General features: G+C 47.2%; 1 protein-coding gene across 16 annotated transcripts in view; it reads right to left on the bottom strand.

Moving 5' to 3' along the window:
* The window catches only part of NCOR1 (nuclear receptor corepressor 1), a 426430-nt gene that overhangs the window by 28131 nt on the left and 371129 nt on the right, over window positions 1-27170 (bottom strand). For all 16 annotated transcript variants that reach the window (XM_063955846.1, XM_063955845.1, XM_063955858.1 and 13 more), the window contains 6 exons: window positions 17411-17886; window positions 8005-8130; window positions 7781-7914; window positions 6377-6594; window positions 4272-4406; window positions 3212-3354 (listed from right to left, as the gene is read on the bottom strand). In XM_063955846.1, the coding sequence (XP_063811916.1) occupies window positions 3212-3354; window positions 4272-4406; window positions 6377-6594; window positions 7781-7914; window positions 8005-8130; window positions 17411-17886 (1232 nt within the window). The remainder of the gene's footprint in view (window positions 1-3211; window positions 3355-4271; window positions 4407-6376; window positions 6595-7780; window positions 7915-8004; window positions 8131-17410; window positions 17887-27170) is intronic.

The raw sequence follows: 27170 nt of genomic DNA, 5'->3' as shown, positions 1-27170 counted from the left end.
AGTGCCAGGTATACAAATGCCCCCAAAGTGCCAGGTATACAAATGCCCCTCACAGTGCCAGGTATACAGATGCCCCCACAGTGCCAGGTATACAGATGCCCCCACAGTGCCAGGTATACAAATGCCCCCACAGTGCCAGGTATACAAATGCCCCCACAGTGCCAGGTATACAAATGCCCCTCACAGTGCCAGGTATACAAATGCCCCTCACAGTGCCAGGTATACAAAGTCCCCTCACAGTGCCAGGTATACAGATGCCCCCACAGTGCCAGGTATACAGATGCCCCCCACAGTGCCAGGTATACAAATGCCCCTCACAGTGCCAGGTATACAAATGCCCCTCACAGTGCCAGGTATACAAATGCCCCTCAGTGCCAGGTATACAAATGCCCCTCACAGTGCCAGGTATACAAATGCCCCTCACAGTGCCAGGTATACAAATGCCCCTCACAGTGCCAGGTATACAAATGCCCCTCACAGTGCCAGGTATACAAATGCCCCTCACAGTGCCAGGTATACAAATGCCCCTCACAGTGCCAGGTATACAGATGCTAGATGCCCCCACAGTGCCAGGTATACAGATGCTAGATGCCCCCACAGTGCCAGGTATACAGATGCCCCCCCCCCACAGTGCCAGGTATACAAATGCCCCCAAAGTGCCAGGTATACAAATGCCCCTCACAGTGCCAGGTATACAGATGCCCCCACAGTGCCAGGTATACAGATGCCCCCACAGTGCCAGGTATACAAATGCCCCCACAGTGCCAGGTATACAAATGCCCCCACAGTGCCAGGTATACAAATGCCCCTCACAGTGCCAGGTATACAAATGCCCCTCACAGTGCCAGGTATACAAAGTCCCCTCACAGTGCCAGGTATACAGATGCCCCCACAGTGCCAGGTATACAGATGCCCCCCACAGTGCCAGGTATACAAATGCCCCTCACAGTGCCAGGTATACAAATGCCCCTCACAGTGCCAGGTATACAAATGCCCCTCAGTGCCAGGTATACAAATGCCCCTCAGTGCCAGGTATACAAATGCCCCTCACAGTGCCAGGTAAACAGATGTCCCCACAGTGCAAGGTATACAATTGCCCCCCACAGTGCCAGGTATACAATTGCCCCTCACAGTGCCAGGTATACAATTGCCCCTCACAGTGCCAGGTATACAATTGCCCCTCACAGTGCCAGGTATACAGATGCGCGCCCCCCCCCCCCCCCCCCACGTCCCCCCTTCCCCCCGTGCTGCTTACCACTGCTTCTTTCGGCGGGACACGGAGGAGAGCGCGGCTATGTTGGGCGGCGGCGTGTAGGACTTGAAACCAGCCGCCAGTTCGAGAGCCAACCAGAGCTCGCGGACCGGCAGCCGCGGCTCCTGATTGGCTGCCGGTCCACAAGCTCTGATTGGTTCACGAACCGGCGGCTGGTTTCTAGTCCTACACGCCGCCGCCATCCACCGCGCTCTCTTCCTGAGTCCCTGTCATGATAGCTGAGACACGCTGCCGCCGGACTGAGCGGCGGCGTGTCTCACAGAGAAGCGGGTGGGCCGGAGCAAACGGCTTTGCGGGCCTTATACGGCCCGCGGGCTGGAGGTTCCCCACCCCTGCTTTAGGCAGTACACACTGTCGTATTGGACCAACCACCCAATATTGCAGAGTGCACTGACAGCATTACATATGGTTATCTGACCAGTTTTCGTAGCTCTTTCATATAAACCCACATTTAATATAGGTTCAGTGGCTGTTTTAAATCAGCACCAGCACTATAAACACATGTATTATGTTAGGGATTTAAACATAAAAACTGATTCTACTGTAACAATACTGATATAAGCCAGTGATGGCAGAACCCAACAACTTATATTTCTATTTTCATAAAATTGTGTTAACCAAAAATATTTAAAGCTGACCTTCATTTTACGGAATGGGATTATACAACCACCAAAAGAGGAGATCTATCAAAGCTTGGAGAGAGATTAAGGGGTCTATTCATTGAACAGTTAAAAGTCCTTTATGAGTGATAACCGCTCGTAAAACTGCTTCCTCCTATTCACAGAAGGGGTTACCATGGAGAAATCACATCTCTCCCCAGCGGTGCCCCTGATTAGTGGAGAAATTGCTTCCCCATACAGTAGTATGGAGAGAGCGATTCATAGACATACGGAAGGCTTAGATTTCCATTTCGCTTCTCTACATAAATACCCATTATAAAATGCCATCACAGGATGGCGTAAGGAGGGGTCTAAAGGGGAGGAACAGTGAAGACAGCTGCCTCCTCCCTGTTCTCTCCACCCCCTACACTAACTCTGACCAATCAGAGGTGGCCAATGGCACTCGGCAGGGAAGCAGAGATGTCTGTCTCCTGCAGTCACAAGAGACATCCGCACTCTGCCCCCAAGCACCACCGCCCTGCAGACACCCACAATCTGTCCCCCAGCTGATCACTGCACCCTGGCCTCCCCTGCAGACGACCCCCCCCCCCCAACCCAGTCAGTGCTGGTGCTGCTGGAAGCTGGGAAAGAAGTCCCCATTTCCCCTCCATGCTGCTAGTGAGCTCCAGGACAGTCCTCTTCTTTGCGTGGCCAGCAACAGCTCCTGTGCAGAGCATACTCACCGCTGCCCGCTCCCTGCCTTACTGACTCACCACTGCCCTCTGCTCGGCCCCTCCCCTCTACGCCTTCCCTCTACGCCCAAAGATCCACTGGTGGACGATACTGGCGGTGGGAAACAATAAAATGGGGGGAGAGGAAGCAAAGCCGGGAGCACAGGACCCGGTTATACTGGACAGCATCACAAAACAAGGTAGGTCACATTAATTGCCATTTAACCAGGCTAACTATCACATCAAGTGATGTGGCATATACTGAAAAGTAACAATTCCATAACGCAACCCTACAGAAATAAATCCCCAAGTACCAACCAATGGGCTCCTGTTATTTTCAAACACAGCCTGTACAATTACAGAAGCTAACTGGTTGATACTTTCTCCTCAAAGCTATGATGAATCCCCCCCCCCCCAAATTATCATAAGTTTGGTAATGCACAGAATGGAAGTCATTCTGCATTAAGTACATTGGTGATAGGAGTGAAAATCGACATATTTGAGTAACGCAACATGGCTTTTATTAGTGTAGTATTAGTCGCTCTAGTACATTTGATTGTGGACACCCCACGGACAGAGAAGGAAGTTGAGAGTCAGGTCCCACTTACCCATGTCAGAGTCACCGCCACCAGAGGAGATTAACTTACGAAAAATCTCTTGTTTCTTGAACATCACCATAGGGGAAGTGTTTTCCAACTTGGTGAAGAAGGAGGGGAGATAATTTATATTTCCCGGAGAACGAGAGTCAGTCCTGGGAAAAAAAGAAGAATAAGGAACATACACAATGGATCAATGAAACTGGTTTAGATGTTATAGTTTGGAAGAAAATGAGTCAAACTACCTGCCTGTGACTGGTAAGCCTGTATATTGTTCTAAGTAACTTATAATGCCGGGACAAATGTTGAGAGCTATTCAAGAATACTTGATGTCAGTTAGTAAATAAGAAGTTGCTGTATTATGGCATTATATCAGTTATGAAATATGTGGAGAGTTTGCACTCAAGAAATATGCAAATTTGTAGGGCATTCCTGACTAATAAAGGGGTTTATCCCCAATGTATTTCGAATAAAGTGAAAGACCTGACTGATGCAAATTTGTAACTACTGTTAAAGAGCAAATGTGATTGGATGTTCACTCTGAAAAAAAAAAATGAAGCTTAATTAATCAAAAGTCAACAATTAAGACAGAGTAGTAAACACAAAAATAACCCCTGAAAATAGACTTGCTAATATTTAATAGAAGTTAGATGTAGCCCTGCAACAGGATTATTATGCATTAATCTGCTAACAAGAGACACTAAAAAAAGAGACTATTAGTAAATGCAGTGGGATGAGACAAGTGGGAACGTTTTACTTGCCAACAAGAAAGCTTGCTAAATGCAAGGCGAGGTACTGTATTGACAAGGAATACATTGATTAATCCTACAGCAATTATAGCAGTTTCTCAAATGAAGTGTGCAGTTTAAAAGGACTATTACAGAAGGTAGTGAATGACTATGCCCAACAAAATATTGCGTAATAAGGCTTTAACTGGAACAAATACCAAAAAGTTAAGTACTTCTGGAACCTGTGGTATCGTTGTCAAAATACCTGCACTGGAATTAATGGTACCAGATACTCCAGAATCAACTAGTAAGAACGGTTTGGCAAGTCTATTGTGACAACCTACCTTTGTTCAGCAGGCTCCGGTCTCTGGGACATTAACATCATATTATCCTGCTTTGTATGCATAATTGGGACCTGTGGAGGTGATATAGGCTCGTATGGCTCACTGATGTGCCCCCTCTCTGGTGACTTTCCAGGCCTGTATAGATAAAACATTGGACTATTATGATATGGCCCACCAAGAGCTTCTCTAGAAATGGCTCCACATTAACAGTCTTTCTCACAAACCACATTTGTTGGCAAATCAGATTCCCTTTAACACCCCTGCGCCCTCTCCATCAGGTTGAGAGCTAGATGTAAAGAATGTAGTTTGTGGGAATCCAGGAGCGCTCCGTACCCTTAGCTGCCTGGTGTCAAATACCAGGGATTTTCCTGAAATCTCTACTGTATAGATATGTGTTTAGTGTTTATAGCCGAATGGGCGCTGGGTATAAATGGAGTACTATATGTTTAAAAAAGTATTTATAGGTTTTTATATATAGCAGAAAATGACATTTGGACAAGGATAAAAAACATATATAGACTGATTAAAAAATAGCAGAATATGTGGACAAATAGGGTGATAAGCATACACCCAAATAATATCAAATGATCTCAATGATGCATACCCGGTGTGTGAAATTGGAGCCACTAGGCTCCAAAGTTTTTCACCAGTAGTAAGAGGGTCCTTCCTAGTAGTAAAAAGTAACTCCTTCCTCGTGGTGCCACAGACGCGTTCCGAGCTCCTGGCTCTTTATCAAGGTAGATAGATGATGTGTGGTGAGTGACTTTTTTTCTGCCTTAATATAGAGCCAGGAGCTCGAAACGCGTCGGTAGCACCACTAGGAAGGAGTGACTTTTTACTACTAGGAAGGACCCTCTTACTGCCAGTGAAAAACTTTGGAGCCCAGCAGGGTATCACCTTGGACACACACCACCCTTCACACCTAGTGGCTCCAATTTCCCACACCGGGTATGCATCACTGAGATCATTTGTCGCATGTCATTTGATATTATTTGGGTATATGCATATCAGCCCATTTATCCACATATTCTGCTATTTTTTAATCAGTGTGTGTGTGTGTGTGTGTGTATATATATATTTATATATATATATTTATTTTATCCTTGTGCAAATGCCATGTTCTGCTATATATAAAAACCTATAAAGTACTTTTTTAAACATATTGTATTCAATTTATACCCTGTGCCCAGTGGGCTATAAACACCAAACACACAAATCTGAGAGCTAGATGTAGTTTTGTAAAGATCATACCATAGTCACCTTACCAATGGTGCAAGTAGAAAAAAAACTCTTAGTGGTAGTAGCCGAAGGCCCGCACACCCCAAAAAAAGGGTGTGGCCGCTGAAAATGGGGGCGTGATACACATATGCCCCCAATAGTACCAGATACACATATGCCTCCAGAGTGCCAGATATGACCCCACTGCCAGATATGCCCAAACATTGCCAGATATACATGCCCCCAGAGTGCCAGATACACATATGCCCCCAGAGTGCCCGATATGCCCCTACTTTGCCACATACACATGCCCCCACAGTGCCAGATATGCCCCCAGCAGTGTAACTCACGGTTGCTGCTGCCTGGGGCCGGCACGGTCTGCTGCTGTGGAGAGGAGAAAACAGCATGCGAACCTCCTGCCCTCAGTCCAGTCTCCAAGTCTTCCTGCGGCAGTGCCCTGTATATCAGATCTGGCGCTGGTTCACGAGCCAATCAGAGCTCGCGGTCCGGCATCAGCGGCTCTTGACTGGCTGCGGGTCCGTAAGATCTGACTGGCTCACGGACCGGCGGATCAGTTAGTGTAATACACACCACCGGACTCAGGGGGGAGTGACTGGGTCCGGCTGGGAATTTCTTACCGGTACGCAGTACCGCCATACTTGCAGCACTGCACCTTACACATTCACTCTGTCTATTTAATCCCACGTTCAATGTGCAGTGACATTTCCATGTCACAGTTTTATAAAGTATGAGATTAGGCACATGTGTGTACACAGTAACAACATAGCCTATTTGGCTGAGAATATACATTATATAATAAAACCAAAATGTGAGCTTTACACTGGTACAGTGTACCAACACACAACATAACCGTGGCATCAAATTACCTTCCTCGAGGCTTGTCAGGCATGTTTTCAGGAGACACCCTAGAAGCGGGCCGCTGATGGTGCATAGGCTGGGCCTGTGAGTCAGGGCTGAACCTGTTGGATGGCTTGGACCGGACAGGGGCTGATGGTGGGGCAGTGTTCTGGAATGTAGATGTGGGGGGCTGCTGAGAAGCCTGGGTGGCAGACTGATTCCTGGCAAAGTCTTGTGTTATAATGTGCTGAGAAAAAATAAATTGTCAAAGATATGGAGTTATACACTTATAACTAAAATAGAAAATAAAAGACAAATCTCTTAAATGATGAAAACAGAACTCCATTAATTTTTTTTTATGTAACACAAACAAGCTCCCTTTTAAACTATCTACCTTACAGAACATATTTAAACTTCACTTTAATTCTATACTTCCAGTCAGAGCTGGATTAAGGATTCAGGGGGCCTCGGGCACGTAAGACTGGGAGTGGCCCAAAAGCTGCAGTGATACACACACTGTCATACAGTCAGTAACATATACATATGAACAGTTACACACACACACACATATATATATATATACACACACACACACACATATATATATATATATATATATATATATATATATATATATACACTCAAACATATAGTCACACAAATATACATATAGCAGTATATTAACCTTACATCATCACTCGGCACACTGTCTGCAGTTGCTTCCGCCTCCTCTTTCCCATGTTGCTAGCACTGACTGGCTGCACACAGTGCCATGTAGCCCCACCCCCTGCTCATTCTCTATCCTCCCTCTCCTTTCCAATTTCTACAGCTTGCAGTGCACTCTTGCACAAACTAGGGGGACCAGGAAAACTTGCTGATGTTGTAAAAGACTGATGTTGTATCAGTTTCCATATTATAATACAATGTGTAAAAAAAATAACATCAAGGGTCAATACAACACTGGACGATATGTCGTCTGATCCAGCAGATCAGACCGGCATATCGGGCACATCATCTAGTGTGTGCCCGCTATGTCGCAGGCGATGCACGGTCCGTCAGCCCTGCATGCAGGGTAGAAGGGCGACATCGCTAGCGAGGGCCATGCTGCGGGCGCCATCACTCCTATCACCGGCAAGTGTGTATGCACTTGCTGATGTCAGTCTCCCCCATCGGGTCCAGTCGCTGCTGGGTACACACATCGTGTCAGCTTTAGAATACACTTTGGGAAGTTCCTTACAGTTGTGGTTAGTTTCAAAAGTATGTTAATAGCAAAAAAGCATCTAGAAAAGGTGATACTAAAGGGAACCAAGTACAGCTACATGAATTCCAGGAAGCAAGGTCTGCACAACAACTATGATTATATATGTTTATTACCAGCAAATCACAGTGGAAAATATACAATCATCAAGTGAATATTGACTTCAAACACTTACACATATATGATCGGCTAGCGTGATCAGTCTATGAGTTTGAGGCACATGTGTGGGTGCTGGCTGCTGTGGTGAGGGGGACTCCTGTTGCGTCCGGTAGCGACTGGGCTGTCCTTCATATTGTCGGCTACTTTCATCTGAATCATAAATAGGAAAACTGCTTATGAAAGAGGAAAGCCTGAACACTCTTGAGAGGGTCTATATATTCCACTATAAGGAAAGCTTACTTTCTGGCTGGCTTGGCTTAGGGACTTCTTGTTGGTAGGTCTCTTTTTCCTGTACCGGCACTGGTGAATTTGCTGGGCTGATGACTTCTATGGTGTCCCTTGGAGGCTCGAAGCGATGGGAAGACACTACAGAAGTTAAAAAAAAAATCTCAACAAAATGTTCCCAATGTCATTACCCTCTGATGAAACTGGGCAACACCGCAGGGGAGAAACTTACATATGCTCTATACCCATAGACTTAGATTCTAAGCCACTATTTTCCAAACTTGCAGGGAGTCGTATCAACCCCTCAAGGTAGAAAAAATAAGATTTTAAACCTACCGGTAAATCTTTTTCTCGTAGTCCGTAGAGGATGCTGGGACTCCGTAAGGACCATGGGGAGAGACGGGCTCCGCAGGAGATATGGGCACTTTAAGAAAGTCTTGGACTCTGGTGTGCACTGGCTCCTCCCTCTATGCCCCTCCTCCAAACCTCAGTTAGAGAAACTGTGCTCAGAGGAGACGGACAGTACAAGGAAAGGATTTTTGTTATCCAAGGGCAAGATTCATACCAGCCACACCAATCACACCGTATAACTTGTGATATACTACCCAGTTAACAGTATGAAAAACAACATAGCATCAGTCCAAGACTGATGAAACTATAACATAACCCTCATGCAAGCAATAACTATATACAAGTCTTGCAGAAGTAGTCCACACTTGGGACGGGCGCCCAGCATCCTCTACGGACTACGAGAAAAAGATTTACAGGTAGGTTTAAAATCTTATTTTCTCTTACGTCCTAGAGGATGCTGGGAACTCCGTAAGGACCATGGGGATTATACCAAAGCTCCCAAACGGGCGGGAGAGTGCGGATGACTCTACAGCACCGATTGAGCAAACAGGAGGTCCTCCTCAGCCAGGGAATCAAACTTATAGAACTTTGCAAAGGTGATTGACCCCGACCAAGTAGCAGCTCAGCACAGCTGTAGTGCCGAGACCCCTCGGGCAGCCGCCCAAGAAGAGCCCACCTTCCTAGTGGAATGGGCCTTAACTGATTTTGGTAACTGCAATCCTGCCGTAGAGTGCGCCTGCTGAATCGTGTTACAGATCCAGCGAGCAATAGTCTGCTTTGAAGCAGGACCGCCAACTTTGTTGGCTGCATACAGGACAAACAGTGCTTCTGTTTTTCTGATCCTAGCCGTTCTAGCCACGCAAATTTTCAAAGCCCTGACCACATCAAGGGACTCGGAATCCTCCAAGTCACGTGTAGCCACAGGCACGACAATAGGTTGGTTCATATGAAAGGATGAGACCACCTTTGGCAGGAATTGAGGACGAGTTTGCAATCCCGCTCTATCCATATTGAAAACCAGATAGGGGCTTTTATGTGATAAAGCCGCCAATTCCGAAACTAGCCTAGCCGAAGCCAAGGCTAACAACATGACCACCTTCCAGGTGAGATATTTCCACTCCACTGTCTTAAGTGGTTCAAACCAATGTGACTTAAGGAAACTTAACACCACGTTAAGGTCCCAAGGCGCCACCGGAGGTACAAAAGGAGGCTGAATATGCAGTACTCCCTTCACAAAAGTGTGTACTTCAGGTAATGAGGCAAATTCCTTTTGAAAGAAAATTGATAAGGCAGAAATCTGAACTTTTAATGGAGCCTAATTTTAGTCCCAAATTCACTCCAGTTTGTAGGAAGTGAAGAAAACGGCCCAGGTGGAATTCTTCCGTAGGAGCATTCCTGGCCTCACACCAAGAAACATATTTTCTCCATATTCGGTGATAATGTATACAACCATACCTTACACAAGACACTGCTAAAACTCTAATCCACGCTCTCATTATCTCCCGCATTGATTATTGTAATAGTCTCCTAACTGGTCTTCCCAAAACGAGACTCTCACCACTACAATCCATTCTGAATGCAGCGGCGAGGCTTATCTTCCTCGCTAGACGTTCATCGTCTGCAGATCCACTCTGTCAGTCCCTCCATTGGTTACCTGTACTCTACCGCATTCAATATAAAATACTTTTACTCACACACAAGGCCATTAACCAAACTACACCAACGTACATCACTTCGCTTATCACAAAATATCTCCCAACCCGACCTCTTCGCTCTTCACAAGACCTGCGTCTCTCATCCACACTCATTACTCGCTCCCACTCACGACTGCAGGACTTTCATCGGGCTGCACCCACTCTGTGGAATGCCCTACTACGCACAATAAGACTCTCCTCTAGTCTCCAAACCTTCAAGCGTTCCCTCAAAACTCACCTCTTTAGGCAAGCGTATCAAATTCCTGAACCACCCACATAACTTTCATAAACCTTCCTATCAAATTACATCCACTCTGTACAGTCCACACATATCCTCACATGTCTTCTCATTCTATGCAATAGATAGCACCTTTCCTTGTGTACATATGCCTATTTCCCTATAGATTGTAAGCTTGCGAGCAGGGCCTTCCTACCTCTATGACTGTTATCACCCAGTTTGTTATTGTTATTTCAAATTGTAAAGCGCAACGGAATTTGCTGCGCTATATAAGAAACTGATAATAAATAAATAAATAAATAATGTTTAGATGTCACGTCCTTCCTAGCCTTTATTAGCGTAGGAATGATCTCATCCGGAATACCTTTTCCCGCTAGGATCCGGCGTTCAACCGCCATGCCGTCAAACGCAGCCGCGGTAAGTCTTGGAACAGATAGGGACCTTGTTGTAACAAGTCTTACCTTAGAGGAAGAGGCCACGGATCTTCTGTGAGCATTTCTTGCAGATCCGGATACCAGGTCCTTCGTGGCCAATCTGGAACAATGAGAATTGTTCTCACTCCTCTTTTTCTTATTATCCTCAACACCTTGGGTATTAGAGGAAGAGGAGGAAACGCATGTACCGACTGGAACACCCACGGCGTCACTAGTGCGTCCACAACTACCGCCTGAGGGTTTCTTGACCTAGGGCAATAACTTTGTAGCTTTTTGTTGAGACGGGATGCTATCATGCCTATTTGGGGTAGTCCCCACCGACTTGCAATCTGCGCGAAGACTTCCTGACGAAGTCCCCACTCTCCCGGATGCAGATCGTGTCTGCTGAGGAAGTCTGCTTCCCAGTTGTCCACTCCCGGAATGAACACTGCTGACAGAGCGCTTACATGATTCTCCGCCCAGCAAAGAACTCTGGTGGCTTCCGCCATTGCCACTCTGCTCTTTGTGCCGCCTTGGCGGTTTACATGAGCTACTGCGGTGATGTTGTCTGACTGGATCAGAACTGGTCGATTGAGAAGTAAGATCTCCGCTTGACATAGGGCGTTGTATATGGCCCTTAGTTCCAGGATGTTGATGTGTAGACAAGTCTCTTGACTTGGAAATTTCTTCCCTGTGTGCTCCCCAACCTCGGAGGCTCGCGTCCGTGGTCACCAGGATCCAGTCCTGAATGCTGAACCTGCGGCCCTCTAGAAGGTGAGCACTGTTTAGCCACCACAGGAGAGATACCCTGGCCCTGCGGGACAGGGTGATCCGCTGATGCAATTGCAGATACGACCCGGACCATTTGGCCAATAGGTCCCATTGGAAGGCCCTTGCATGGAATCTGCCGTATGGAATGGCTTCGTATGTTGCCACCATCTTTCCCAGGACTTGAGTGCAATGATGTACTGACACTTGTTTTGGTTTTAACAAGTTCATGACTAGAGTCATGAGTTCCTGCGCTTTTTCCTTCGGAAGAAAAACCCTTTTCTGGTCTGTGTCCAGAATCATGCCCAAGAAGGGCAGACGAGTTGTAGGATTCAGCTGCGACTTTGGAATATCGAGAATACAGCCGTGTCGCTGTAAAACATTCAGTGAAAGTGATACGCTGCTCAGCAACTTCACCCGTGATCTCGCTTTTATGAGGAGATCGTCCAAGTACGGGATAATTGTGACACCCAGCTTGCGCAGGAGCACCATCATTTCCGCCATTACCTTGGTGAAAATTCTCGGGGCCGTGGAAAGCCCAAACGGCAACGTCTGAAATTGGTAATGACAATCCTGTACCGCCAATCTCAGGTACGCCTGATGAGGAGGATATATGGGGACATGCAGGTATGCATCCTTTATGTCCAGAGATACAAAAAATATCCCCCTTCTAGGCTGGCGATGACCGCCCTGAGTGATTCCATCTTGAACTTGAACCGTTTTAAGTAAAGGTTCAGGAATTTTAAATTTAAAATGGGTCTGACCGAACCGTCCGGTTTCGGAACCACAAACAGAGTTGAGTAGTACCCCTGCCCTCTTTGAAGCAGGGGAACCTCTACCACCACTTGTTGCAGACACAATTAGTGAATCGCATGTAACACTATCTCCCTTTCCAGGGGTTGTTTCGGTAGGGCCGATTTGAAAAACCGGCGAGGAGGCACTTCTTCGAATTCCAGCTTGTAACCCTGGGAAACAAATTCTATTGCCCATGGATCCACCTGTGAGTGGACCCAGACGTGGCTGAACAGTCGAAGACGTGCCCCCACAGGAGCTGACTCCCTCAGGGGAGCCCCAGCGTCATGCAGTGGATTTAGCAGAGGCCGGGGAGGACTTCTGTTCCTGGGAACTAGCTGTGTTGTGCAGCTTTTTCCCTCTGCCCTTACCTCTGGCTAGAAAGGACGATCCCCGTGCTCTCTTGCTTTTACTGGAACGAAAGGACTGCATTCGATAATGAGGCGCTTTCTTAGATTGTGAGGGAATATATGGCAAAAAAATTTGATTTACCTGCCGTAGCCGTGGAGACGAGATCCGAGAGGCCCTCTCCGAACAATTCCTCACCCTTGTAAGGCAACAACTCCATATGCCTCTTTTAGTCGGCATCACCTGTCCATTGCATGTTCCACAGGACACGTCTAGCAGAAATCGACATAGCGTTGACTCTAGAACCCAGTAGACTAATGTCTCTTTGGGCATGTCTTAGATAGATATATATATATATATATATATATATATATATATATATATCTATCTATCTATCTATCTATCTATCTATCTATCTATCTATCTATCTATCTATCTATCTATCTATATATATATATATATATATATACATACACATACATACTAGGGACAATAACATGGTATCCTTATCTAGGGTTTCAATCTCTGCTGATAAGGTATCTGTCTACGCTGCCACAGCGCTATAACCCCATGCCGATACAATCGCCGGTCTGAGTAGTGAACCAGAATGTGAGTAAATGGACTTCAAAGTACTTTTACTGCATGCTATCTTCAGGATCCCTGAGGATAGCTGTAAAGTCAGCGCTACCTTTTTTGGGTAAACGTGTCAATGCCTTGTACACCCTAGGGGAAGATTCCCATCGTATCCTGGCCCCATTAGGAAAAGGATACTCCCTGAGAATTCTTTTTGGGAAGCTGCAGCTTCTTGTCTGGAAATTCCCGCTCTTTTTCTGCATGAGAGGAGGGAAATTTACCTCAGCTTTCTTCCCCTTAAACATGTGTACTCTCGTGTCAGGGACAGATGAGTCATCAGTGATATGCAAAACATCTTTTATTACAATAATCATATATTGAATACCTTTCTGCCAGTTTTGGCTGTACTTTGCATTATCGTAGTCGACACTGGAGTCAGACTCCGTGTCAATATCAGAGTCTATTATTTTGGATAGTGAGCGTTGTGAGACCGTGAAGGTCTCTGTGACATAGGGACAGACATGGGTAGATTCCCTGTCTGTTCTCTAATCTTTTGTGTAAAATTCATCTTAGCACTTAATTTCACATATCCAATCAGGCGTCGGCGTTGTCGACGGAGACACCACACACACATTTGCTCCATCTCCTCCTTAGGAGAGCCTTTTACCTCAGACATGTCGACACACACGTACCGACACACCACACACTCGGGGAATGCTCTTCTGAAGACAGTTCCCCCACAATGCCCTTTGGAGAGACAGAGAGAGAGAGTATGCCAGCACACACCCCAGCGCAATATGACCCAGGAAAAACACAGCAATTTAATGTTTGCCTCGTAGCGCTGTTATTATTATCTGCGCCGAATTATGTGCCCCCCCTCTTCTTTAAAACCCTCTCTTCTACCGTGGTATAAGCAGGGGAGAATCCGGGAGCTTCCCCTCAGCGGTGCTGTGGAGAAAAACATGGCGCTGGTGAGTGCTGAGGGAGAAGCCCCGCCCCCTAGGCGGCGGGCTTCTGTGCCGCTACAAGTGTAAAATTGGCGGTGGCTCATGCATATATACAGTGTCCAGCTGTATATATGCTCTCTTTTGCCAAATAAGAGGTTTATACTGCTGCCCAGGGTGCCCCCCCCCCTGCACCCTTACAGTGACTGCCGTTTGTGAGGTGTATGGGAGCAATGGCGCACAGCTACAGTGCTGTGCGTTACCTCAGTGAAGATCAATGAAGTCTTCTGCCGCCTCTGAAGATCTTTTCCTCTCATACTCACCCGGCTTCTATCTTCCGGCTCTGTGAGGAGGACGGCGGCGCGGCTCCGGGACGAACTCCAGGGTTAGACCTGTGTTCTGACACCCTCTGGAGCTAATGGTATCCAGTAGCCTAAGAAACAGAGCCCTGAAACTCAGAGAAGTGGGTCTGTTTCTCTCTCCTCAGTCCCTCGATGCAGGGAGTCTGTTGCCAGCAGGCTCCCTGAAAATAAAAAACCTAACAAAAATGCTTTCTTACAGGAAACTCAGGAGAGCTCCTGAAATGCACCCAGCTCCTCTGGGCACAGTATCAAACTGAGGTCTGGAGGAGGGGATAGAGGTAGGAGCCAGTGCACACCCAGAGTCAAAGTCTTTCTTAAAGTGCCCATGTCTCCTGCGGAGCCCGTCTATCCCCATGGTCCTTACAGAGTCCCAGCATTCTCTACGGCGTTAGAGAAAATGGAAAAATTGCCTTTAGCAACAAATCGGCTTGAAACAATTATTTTGTAGACTGTGCTAGATGAATAATAGCTTGACGGTGATTCTGGTAACATGGGCAACGTTTTATCGCTCTTGAAGGTGCTATACCTCTCTTCCTTGGTCTTTAAAACCCCAACCCTGCATTTTTGTATGGATGTCTTCAGCACCAGAATTGAACTAATTAGCTCCACTTGCAGATCTTTTCAGCCAGTAAAGAATACACCTGTACACCAATTAGTAGATATGGAAAACATGCACTGAGGACAGAGTTTGGGAAACACTATTCTAAACAATCTTCTACATGATGGTCCTAATTCAAGGTTGATCGCAAAAGCAAAATCTTCCTCTAATGGGCAAAACCATACCCCCCAACTTCTCAGTATTCTAAAGAGCGTGCTTCCGAAAAAAGGAGAGTTGCCTAGGAAAAGGGGGTGTGGCTTCCCGGGAGGACCCACGACTGCGAGCCACGCCCCCGTTTTCATCACTTAGGGGCATGCCCAGCGCTCTGTGAGCCGCTGGCATGCCCCCTCTCCCTCTGACTCAAGTGAATAAACGCTGGGCGCATGCGCACAGCGTCTATTCACCGCTGCTCTGCTAAGCAGGGCAGCGAGACACAGAGACTCCTAACTGACCCCTACACCGCGGGACACTGCGGGCCGGGACTGTCCCGGAAAAATCGGGACAGTTGGGAGGTTTGGCAAAACCATGTGCAGTGCAGGTGGGGAAGACCCTTGAATTAGGCCCAATATGCTGTGATGCTTATAGATAAGGATCTTTAACAACCCAAAGGGGTAGATGTATGATCCTCCGTTATGTGCCATAGCTGTATATGTGTATGGTATGCGCTGCAGATGCCGCTTCGATGTATGTGTTATGCCAGCAGCATTGGCGCTCTTATCTGCAAGATAGGGCACCGATGAGCCAGCAAATGTATGAACTTGTCTTGTCGCTGACCGTTCCGACAACTGCAGCTATCGATTTCCACAACTGCAGCAGGTTGTTGCCAGATGCACAGCACTGTCCCTGGCTGTCGGCTACAACAGCCAGAGATTGTGCAAACCAAAATATTTTTTTTTTATTTTTTTTACCCGCAGGGAGATTTGTGACCGGCACAAGCGCTGGTCTCAGTCAGCAGGTACAGCCGTAAGATAGGCAGTGTACTCTCCCTCTTTGGCAATATACATTCTATCGATGCAGGGACATGTTTCGCAGCGCTAAATGGGCGAAGCAGGTCCTGACAAGTAATGGGAGAACCGGACCAAATCATATATCTCCCCCCAGATTCCTGGAATTAATATAAAGGAGACAGTCTGAAATAATTATGTTTACATGTATATATATCAAGGAGACTATTCACTGCTACCAATTAAACCATTGTGGCATTTATACAAGTCTTTATAGCATCCTGATACAACAATTATTATATACAGATGTAACCATGCTCAACTTACAGCGATGCGGCATGCTGTGTGGCATGCCAGGCTGCGACAATACGCTCCATTAATTCCAAAAGGAATGCCAGGCTGCGATTATTTGCCGACTGCAAATAGTCTCAGCCTGGCCTGCCATGCAGCAAGCCGTGCTGCAGCATCACAGCAAAGATGAGCATAGCTACATTGTAGCAGTATCTTTATGGTTTTCTGTTACAAAGGTCTGCCATTGAAATACTCTTAAAAGTGCCTAGTAATTTTACCCCTTTTACATCGCCACTAAAACCCTGGGTTATTACAGTGATAGCCCGGGAGCGGCTAGGTGTAAAAGGGTTTACCCAGATCTAGTTACCTGGGAATCCAACACGGCTAGCCTGCAGGGTTGGGCCCGGGAAGAACTTGAGTTGCGATGCAGTGTAAACGGGTTAGCCGGGTCGATGTGACCCGGGACCCGTTCACTGCATAGAGAAGAGGAGAACGCTTGGAGATAATTTTGTCTCCAAGCGCCGCCTCTACACGTCAGCGGTGACATCACAAACCCGGCAATATGCCTGGGCGAGCCGCTGTCTGAAAGGGGGTCACAGCCGGGAGCACCCATCTACGGCTCCCGGGTGCGACTCGTCATTTCAGTATAAAAGCGCTATCAGTGAGGAATTCAATTAAATGTGGTCATTTACTGCTGGCTAATTGATCCCCCAAGGCTATTCAATTAGAGCGGGTGGTCTTCAGTATGCCGAATGTCGGGATCCCGGCGCACAGTATACCGGCGCCGGGATCCCGACACCCGGCATACCGACATCTATTCTCCCTCATGGGGGTCCACGACCCCCCTGGAGGGAGAATAAAATAGCGTGGCGAGCGCAGCGAGCCCGCAAGGGGCTCCTTTGCGCTCGCCACACTGTCAGTATGCCATACTACACCCATTAGAGCCCATAGCAGCCCACAGGCAGCAGTTAATGAGGATTTGCATTAAAACCTGAGGCTACCACCCTTTTCCCCCACGGTAAAAACCACATCTAACTGAAAGCCCTGAAAGAGTATTATATATGTGCTGTGAAAAAAACATAGCTTGCTCAATCTGTCCACTTACAGCTACTGGAGGAATCGGAGCTCTGTGAACTTCGCTCGCGAGCATCTTTGTCAGAGGCTATCTGCTGTGTTATGATGACATCTATGAAGTTAGCTGCAGTTATAGTGGTCTTTCCTCTTGTCCTTAACTCCTCCATATATCGTGATTTTGTATGTGCAGTTTTATCTTTACCAGCCTCAGAGTACACGGCTGGGGATGGCTGGCTTTGCGACTTGCTGCTAGAGAAGCTGGATGAGGTGTATGGGCTTTGTACCAGTCTACGCTCAGATTCCATTTGCTGTTGCTCTAATGCTGCACGCCTGGCCATGTTCTCCTCTGATCGTGCAGAATCCAGCTTGCTTTCTTTTGGTTTGGAGACTTCCATTTGTGGCGCAGAAGCTGCTGCATCTACTAAGGCAGCTAATGCATCAGCTGCAGTGCTGTAGCGGGAGGCTGGAATTCCCTGGGTGATGGAGGGCCCTCCGGGATTGAGAGGCCTGGTGGATTGTAAAAAAAAAAAAAAAAAATTATGCAAAAAGTAATTGTACACTTTAAAACTGTTATTTCTATTTCATCACACTATAATACAAGGCTTTACTACATTTCTTTAATTGCATTAGTAATCCTGGATTTAGAATATACACTGCACAAAAGAACTATTGCTTTATATTTCTGAACTACGATTCATTTATCTTCTCCCAATGACCTACCAATTTTACCCATGTAGAAAATAATCCTTTCATAATGCAAGAAGATCTGGAGTTTAGTCAGGGCTGGCCTAACCACACCAAGATTAGAAAGTCATCTCTGGGAAGTGGTCAGGCTCAGATGACATGAAAATACATAACAGGATATGAGAAGAAAGACACAACCTCTAACCAGTTGATGGACTTGTAGAATGAGTGCCTATGATTTAGTGCGGTAAGTAGTAGAAGGAAAGTAACAAACAAACACTGGGGCAGGTGTATTAACCTGGAGAAGGCATAAGGAAGTGATAAACCAGTGATATGTGCAAGGTGATAAAGGCACCAGCCAATCAGATCCTAACTGTTAATTTACATATTGGAGCCGATTGGCTGGTGCCTTTATCACCTTGCACATATCACTGGTATCACTTCCTTATGCCTTTTCCAGGTTAATTCATCTGCCCCATTAATGTGTTAATAGCACAAATTCTAGAAACAGCCCTGGAGGCTGCAAGCTGAAATGTAGGAAAAACCAGCTGTTTAGTTGGGTTTTGGTGCTTTGTGTGGCTAAACCCTGTCTACTTGGGCGTGACACTGTAATTAAAGGGTGCCCAAAACAATTGAATTGCAAAAATGGGCACCCATTATTTGTCGCAGCTTAAAAAACAATTGAATCACCGCCAATATGTCATGCAAAAAAACTCAGTCTGATCAATTTATATCACAGTTCCCTCCAAGGTGACATTTCCACCATGTCTTATACAGAGAGCTGACCTGCAAAGCATATTTTTATTTTTTTTTATATATTCTTTATTTTGGTTTTACAGAAAAAATTAGGACATTTTCAAGAGTACAACAAGTCGTACAGTGTACAAATACATGGGTTAAGGTAACTGTAAAATATAAAACATCCAACATCTACACACTAAACAAGACAGGGGTTAGAGGGGGGAATGGGAATAGAAACAGGGGGGGAAATGGGCAAGCTAATCAGTCTTTATTAAATATTAGCGCGGGTTCCACGTAGCGAGGTGTGATACACAGATAAACGGCATCATGTTGAGTCTAGTGGGATCTGGTCTTTGTAGGTAGAGGTAGACTTAAACTCTATCCAAGAGAACCACGTGGCAACATAATCGGCACGTGAGTCAAGGACAGAGTGAAAAATATCCTCCATCGATCTATAGAATTCTATCCGCTGAAACCATTCCCATATTTGAGGGGGGGCCCGGGACTTCCAATGGACTGGCACTACAGCTCTCGCTGCGTTATTGAGATGTTTGAGAAGGGAATGTTTATATTTTGCCAGTGGGATTGTAGTGTGGGAGAGCAACCAGAAGTCGATTCCAGTAGGCGCCTGAAACCCCAGGATCTTGGAGGATATTTGAATTATTTGGTTCCAAAAGGTGGTGATCAGGGGACAGTCCCACCATATATGAAGAAGGGAGCCACATTCTTTCCCACACCTCCAGCACAAGGGGGATACTGAGGGATAAAACTTATGAAGAAGGGAAGGGCAGCGATACCACCTGGTAAGAAGTTTATACTGTGTTTCAATAACTTCTAAGCTAGTAGAACAACGGGACATAGCTTCACAGTGCTTCTGCCAGTTGATGTGTATACCTCTAGGTATGAGATCTGCATCCCATTTCGCGCAGAAAGCCGGGTTACCGGTGTAGCGACCATGCAGTAATATCTTATAGATACCTGATATAACATGTGAGGGTTCAGAGGATTGGGTGCACATTGCTTCAAAAGGGGTAAGACTACCAGTCAGTGTAGTAGCTGTCCTATGAGATAAAATAAAATGGCGAGTTTGGAGATAGAACCAGAAGTCAGTCGCAGGAATATCAGTTCCCTCTCTAATGTCATTGAAAGCTTTAATCTTCCCTCCAGAGAGCAAGTGTGTTATTCTAGTCAAACCTGCCCTGTTCCACCTAGTGGGCACACCCCCACCCATGCCTGGTCCAAACAGTGGGTTGTCAAGGAGTGGGAGAAGCAGAGAAGTTGATGAGGAAAGACCCATTTTGAATCTCAGTGTTCTCCATAGAGCCAAGGTGGGCCCAACCGTCAGGTGCGAAGAGCGGCCAATGGATCCAAGCCAGGGTACTGCCTGTAAATGCAAACCTGAAGAGCGTTTCTCCAAGTCAACCCACCGCTTAGAGCCGGCATCAGGCCGTGACCAATCCAGGACCCTATTCAAAATTGTAGCCTGATAGTATGCCGTAATCATGGGCAGCTGCTGGCCCCCTTGAGATTTCTTTAAGAATAGGTAGCAGTGTTTAAACCTGGGTTTTCTGCCGTTCCAAACAAAGTGGCTGATTGCTTTGTGCGCATTTGCCAAAAACTGATGGGGGAGCTTTAAGGGAATAGTTTGGAAAAGATAAAGTAGTCGTGGTAAGATATTCATTTTTACAATGTTCATACGGCCTAGCCAGGAGAACTTCTGTTGGAGCCACTGTGACATTTCCTTACGCAGTTTTTGCAATAAAGGAATATGGTTCAGAGTGACAGTGGTCGAGAGGGAGGAGGGGATCAGAATACCTAGGTATTTAATATGTGAGGGGTGCCAGGCAAATGGGAATGATGTTTTTAGAGACGAGACTAAGTCTGTGGCGAGAGAGATACTAAGAGCCGTTGATTTAGCATAATTAATCTTGAAATTGGATAATGCTCCAAAGCGTGTAAATTCCTTCATAAGTCCAGACAGGGAAACAGCAGGGTTTGTAACTATCGCTAAAAGGTCGTCCGCAAATAATGCAAGTTTATGTTCGTTTCCGCCCACCCTCAGGCCAGTGATATCCGGATTTTGTCTAATTGCTCTTGCCAGAGCTTCCATACAGATAACATATATCAATGGTGACAGCGGGCATCCCTGTCTAGTCCCATTAGAGATGACTATCGGGTCAGATAGTATTCCGTTTACCCGCACTTGTGCTGAGGGTGTTCGATATAGCGCCAATATTTTTTGCAGGAACACCTCTCCCAGGCCCAACCGACGCAGCGCGACCTCCATAAAGACCCAGTCAATGCGGTCAAAGGCTTTCTCAGCGTCTATGGAGAGAAGCATCATGGGGACCTTAGCGGTGTTCGCATGGGCAATCAAGTCAATCACTCGTATGGTGTTGTCCCTCGCTTCTCTACCACGTACGAAACCAACCTGATCCGGGTGCACTACTGTTGGAAGCAGCTGACACAGGCGATTCGCCAAGAGCTTAGCATATAATTTAAGGTCAACGTTAAGGAGGGAGATTGGCCTGTAATTAGATGGTAATGAAGGATCTTTTCCGTCTTTAGGGATGACCGTGACATGGGCCTCCAGGGACTGGTTTGAGAAGGGGATCTGTGGAGAGACCGCGTTACATGCCCGGAGCAGGAGGGGGAGAAGTTTATCTTGGAATGCTTTGTAATAGGATATGGGAAAGCCGTCAGGACCTGGGCTCTTTCCAGACGGGGAGGATTTCAGAGCGGACAGCAATTCGTCGGATGTAAAAGGGATGTCAAGGGCCTCAATTATAGCAGGGGAGAGGGACGGGAATTTAATCTCTTCTAGATAATCCTCTATTGCCTTCCCATGTACCGACTGCTCACACTGGGAGCGCTGAGAGGTCAGATTATAGAGTTTCGTATAGTACGTATGAAAAATCCCAGCCATCTTGTCGTCAGAAGCATGGGGGACACCAGAGGAGTCCTTAATCTCTCTGATATAAGTCAGGGATCTTTGGGCACGAAGGGCGCGGGCAAGAAGTTTCCCAGGTTTATTACCCCATCTGTGGAACTTGTGTCGACAGCAGCGAAATGCCCTACGAGTGCCTTCGTCTAGCAAGCCATTAAGAGAAGATCGAGCGTCTTGCAATTCTGCTAACACGTCTGAAGTTAGCGTGGATTTATGAATGGATTCCAGCCGTTTAATTTTAGTAAGTAGGGCTTCTCGACATTCGTTTTTTTGTTTTTTAAGGAGGGAGCCCAGTTGGATACACTTGCCCCTAATCACACATTTATGGGCTTCCCACAGCGTCACTGGGGAGACTTCATTAGTCATGTTAAGAGCTATATAGTCCTCAATGGCACTGTCCAGTTGGGCTCGGCAGTCTGGGTCTCTAAGGAAATGCTCGTTGAAGCGCCAGCGCCATTGACGTGGGGGGGGACAGCGCCAGGACAGGGTAACAGTTATTGGGGCATGGTCAGATCCGACTATTTGACCAATTGTGGCATCTACTAGAAAATCGAGGGAGTTATGGTCAATAAAGATATAGTCAATACGGGTATAGGAATTATGTGGGTGGGAATAAAACGTGTAGTCTCTATCTTTGGGGTGGAGCAGGCGCCAGGTGTCCATTAACTGAAAATCATGCAAAATTGACTTGAAGCGTCTAACATCAGTCTTAGAGGATCTAAGTGCTCCAGTTGAAGTATCTAGAAGAGGCTCCAATGCCCAATTAAGATCACCTCCTATCACTAATACCCCTGTCAAAGATTGTTCTATCAACTCCAAGGCCTCCCTCATAAAGCGAATCTGACCCTGATTAGGAAGATAAAGGTTAACAAATGTAAAAATTTGTTCAGCAATGGTAGCCTTCACCATCAGGCCCCTCCCATCTCCAATAGGGATTTCTAACACATCCTGTAATCTAATATGTTTGGCAAACAGGATTGCAACTCCCTTGGCCTTAGCCCCAGAGAAATCATTATAATATCCCTGCGGGAAATGACGAGAGTGTAGCTTCGGAGAGGCTCCTTTTTTAAAGTGCGTCTCCTGAAGGAACACCACGTCCGCTTTGTCGGTGTGTAGAGAGTGTAGGAGCCGGGACCTCTTCTCAGGGATATTGAGGCCTTTCACATTAAACGATACCAGCTTTAAGGTAGCCATATTGGTCTGATGGTCGTGGGTACCAGCATTGCTGGTTCGCTGTGATACCCATGTAGTCTTACGAAAAGAGCAGCCGCCCAGAACACCTTATCTAAATAAGGGGAGGGGGGTAGGAAAACACAAGAGGGAGGGAGGGAGGGGGGTAACAGAGACTTAAAGAGATAAAGACAACTGCTGCTGTCAATGCAACAGCAATACTCTGCATCATTAGTCATGGGAAACCAGAAAAGGCCCATGAACTACGAATGTATAGCAGAGCAAGGGGGGGGTCTGGGGGGAACCGGGACACACCATCATAGGTAGCATTGTGATATAAACAGTACTGTTCAATGCTAATCAGTGGATATAATAGTTCTAGTAAGGGAAAGACTAGATCGGTAAATTGTAAGAACCCAGTAGGGCAGTAGGTCTATGGGGGCAAGACAACGAAACAGGAATCGGTAGTCCAGTATAAAAATGGTAACCTAGAAACCAGGAAACAAACACATAAGCCAGGGTATTATAATGTGGTAGGGGGTATCAATACGTAGGCATCTATGAGTGGTAATCGCGTGTTTGAGTAACCGTCAGAGTAGACTATTCAACCTGTATCGAAAGAACAGCGTAAAAGAGAAAACAATATATCACTATTCAATAAACATATCTACTAGTCACGCGTCTTTATGGATCTTAGCCGGAACTCTTGTCCGGTCCTGTCATCTCATGTCATCTGTGGTATTCGCAGCATCAGGCACAGGTGGGGGCTCTCCGGATGTGTCATTCCGCCGACGCCTCCGAGTATTACGGACTTTTTGCCATCGCTCCCTTTGGGGTGGAGGAGCCAGTGAAAGTTCAGACGGGTCTAGCCAATTAGGGAGGGTCGGGGCCGGGATATCTAGAGCTAAGCAGAAGTCCTTGACGCCATCATACTCCTGCAGAACATAAAGGGAACCTTTATAGGTCACTTGGATAGATATTGGGAAACCCCAGCGGAATTTGATGTTACGGCTTTTGAGTTCATCTGTGATGGGGCGAAGTATACGCCTCTGCTGTAAGGTAGACCACGAGATGTCCGGGAAGATTTGTATCCTCTGGCCCTGGAAAATAATGTCCGGTGCTCGTCTAGCTGCTCTGAGGATCTCCTCTTTCTCTTGAAAGTAGTGGAGTCTGCAGATAACGTCTCGGGGTCGTTCCGTCGGCGCTCCTCTAGGACGTAAAGCCCGATGTGCTCTGTCAAACACTATCTGGTATTCCGAGTCCATCTCCAAAAGTTCATTGAATATTTTGGTTAGGGCAGACTCAAGGTTTTGGGGTGCTACGTCCTCAGACAAACCTCGTATTCTTAGGTTATTCCGGCGACCTCTGTTATCTACGTCATCGAGTCGTCGACCCATGGCTACCAGAGAAGACGACTGCCGAGAGATAAGATCGTGAAGGTCTGAAATTTTTGTATCCGTCTTCTCAGCGCAACCTTCTAGTGTTGCTACTCTATCTGCGACTTGCGTGATGTCCGACTGCAAGGATGAGAGACGGGTCTGGATAGAATCCTGTATTCGTTGTTCCATGGATTGAAGGTCCTGCCGGGTGGGCAGGGACCGCAATGTGGAGAGAATCGTAGATAAGTCTGAGGATTCCACCACGGGAGAAGATGGCAGAGGGAGAGCAGATTTCTCCCCAGCCGTCTTGTCTGCCATAGCTCTGGAGGGCAAGGAGGACGAGGAAGGAGTGGTGGAAGTAGGAACAGGTGTCGGCGGTCGAAATAGCGTCTGAAAGGCCTTGGTTCGGGATGAGTTGGCTAAGGCAGATGACCTTTTTTTGGTAGACCGTCTGCCCGGCATGAGGCACGATGCTAGGCGTGATCGGAGGAGGTTATCGTCGAGCTGGGCATCCACGTACAGGTGCGGGTGTCATTACGCGCGTTCCCCCCAGCGTGGCTTGATCAGATCATTGTAGTTTAAAGTCCAGGTACCATAGAGCGAAGGGTTAAGTATCGTAGTTGGAGAGTGTCGGCATATCGTTCATCCATCTTGATGCTTTCCTAGCCTCTCTGCCAAAAAAGTGAGGTAGTATAAGAGAATCTGGGGAAAGGGGTGCAGTTTCAAGATTCGCCACAAGAGGGAGCTCCAATCCCAGCAGCAGTATAGAGAGGTGAGGCTGACTGCCTGCTTCTCAGCTAGCAAGAGTGCTGGGCAGTTTTTAATATGCAGATACAGGGGGGCCCATATGACTGGGGTGTTGTCCCCACATATAATTAGTCTCCTGACTATTTTAGTTTGCAGCAGGGTATTATAGATGCAGCCCAGGACGTATAGGGGGCTGAGTGGGCATGCAGCCCATAGTTAATATGGCGGCGTCGGCTTCACTTATGGGGCCTCCGGGACTGTGTTTTCTAATGTGTCCCTGGAGTGGCCCGTAGCATTGGTGGCAGTGTAAGATATTCCCCAAGCAGCCAGGACCAGGAGGCTGAGCGGGCGGCTGTGTCCAGCGCACCTACTCTCGCGGTCGCGCCAGTTCCTGTGCTCCGCCGTCACCCGGCGCCGATCCCCAGGGCCCCGTTCCAGGCCGCACAGCGGGGCAGAGGGTCCCCCGTCGGGCTCGTCAGGCAGAGGACGTGCCACGGAGGTAAGGCAGGGACGGGGGAGCACTCAGGCGTATCGCTCTGTGCGGGAGGGAGGATGGGGGACACTGACCCGGTATAGTAATGGCCGCCAGGCCTCCGTCAGCTCCGTCCCGAGCGGTGAGTCCTCCACGCCGTGCAGAGGCGAGCAGCCAGCAGCAGGGAGGTTTCTTCTGGCCGCGGTCAGCGGCGGCGTGTATAAGGGAGCTCCGGGGGGAGTCAGCAGCCCGAACTGTGGGTCCCGGTGTCACGTCTGGAATGAGAGGGAAATTGAGGTCCCGGCTTCTGTGTTCCCCGCAGGCCGCAACCCGCAGGAGCAGTGAAAACTGCTCCCCGATTCCGCGGCACCCCAGGGGGGGACAGCAGGGGGGACAGCAGGGGTAAAGCAAGTACTGGGGCAGTTGGAAGAGGGCAGGAAAGGAATATATATGTAATATATAGTTGTTGGTCCCAGGAGCACTCTCAGAGCACAACTGCCTCCTTCAGCAGCCAAGCCACGCCCCCAGCATATTTTTATTTTGTGCATGTAACAATAGGTGATACAGAGTTCCATAAAAATTGAACGCATCTCTACTTTGAACTTGGGTGTCACCGGGCTCACATATACTAAGTTCAGAGAGGGTGTGAAGACAGAATTGTGGGTTAAGCACTGACAGATGCAACTAATATCCGTATTGTGCTCCATGCACGCAATGCTGGAGCAATTATGGCCGAATTGTGCATCAGCCCTTTTATGTATGTAAATACAATGTACTGGAATCAAAGAACATGCTACATGTTGAAATTCCTATAAATGAAGACAAAAATAGGGATTTTTGTTTACTTACCGTAAAATCTCTTTCTCTGATTCCATCTGGGGGACGCTGCGCAGTTACTTGTGGGTTAGAGGTGTGTGGTTGTGGAGTTTGGCACAGAACTATTAAGAACTGACCCCTCCCCCCTCTAACCCCTCCCATCTCCTTCCTGCCCAGCCAGCACCTCAGTTAACGTTTAGCCAAGCCAAAGGAGATAGACCGAAAAAATTTTACTGGTTAAACCAGACAACCATATGGGAGGGATCGCAGCGTCCCCCAGATGGAATCAGAGAAAGAGATTTTACGGTAAGTAAACAAAAATCCCTATTTCTCTTTCATCCATCTGGGGGACGCTGCGCAGTTACTTGTGGGATTTCCCAAAGCAAGCTAATGAGAGGAGGGAGAAGTAGACGGCATAGCCGTCTGTAAAATTTGACGCCCAACAGAGGCAGTTTCCAAATTGAAAATATGAAAAAAACGGTAAACCCTTTTTGAACCGTATGCACAGGCGACCAAGTCGCCGCCCTACACAGCTGCTCAATAGATGCATTCCCGCGAGCAGCCCAAGAAGCTCCAACTCGAATGAGCTGGAATCGATTCAGAAATTGAAATATCAGAAAACTGTTTTTATGGCGAAATCACCCAACGAGCCACTGTGTTCTTGGAAGCCGGCCAATCTCGTTTGGGCGCATCAATTAAAAACTAACAATGCAGCCGTACGACCGACAGGATTTGGACAAGATAAATAAATCCGTAAGGCCCTGAGCATATCTAAGAGAGCCAAATGGGAATCCTCCCCGGAAGGAGAAGGAGTAAACGCTGGAAGGACAATGTC

The sequence above is a fragment of the Pseudophryne corroboree genome, chromosome 2 (assembly GCF_028390025.1).
Source record: "Pseudophryne corroboree isolate aPseCor3 chromosome 2, aPseCor3.hap2, whole genome shotgun sequence".
NCBI classification, from domain to species: domain Eukaryota; kingdom Metazoa; phylum Chordata; class Amphibia; order Anura; family Myobatrachidae; genus Pseudophryne; species Pseudophryne corroboree.
This window is presented reverse-complemented; position numbering and strand designations above follow the sequence as displayed.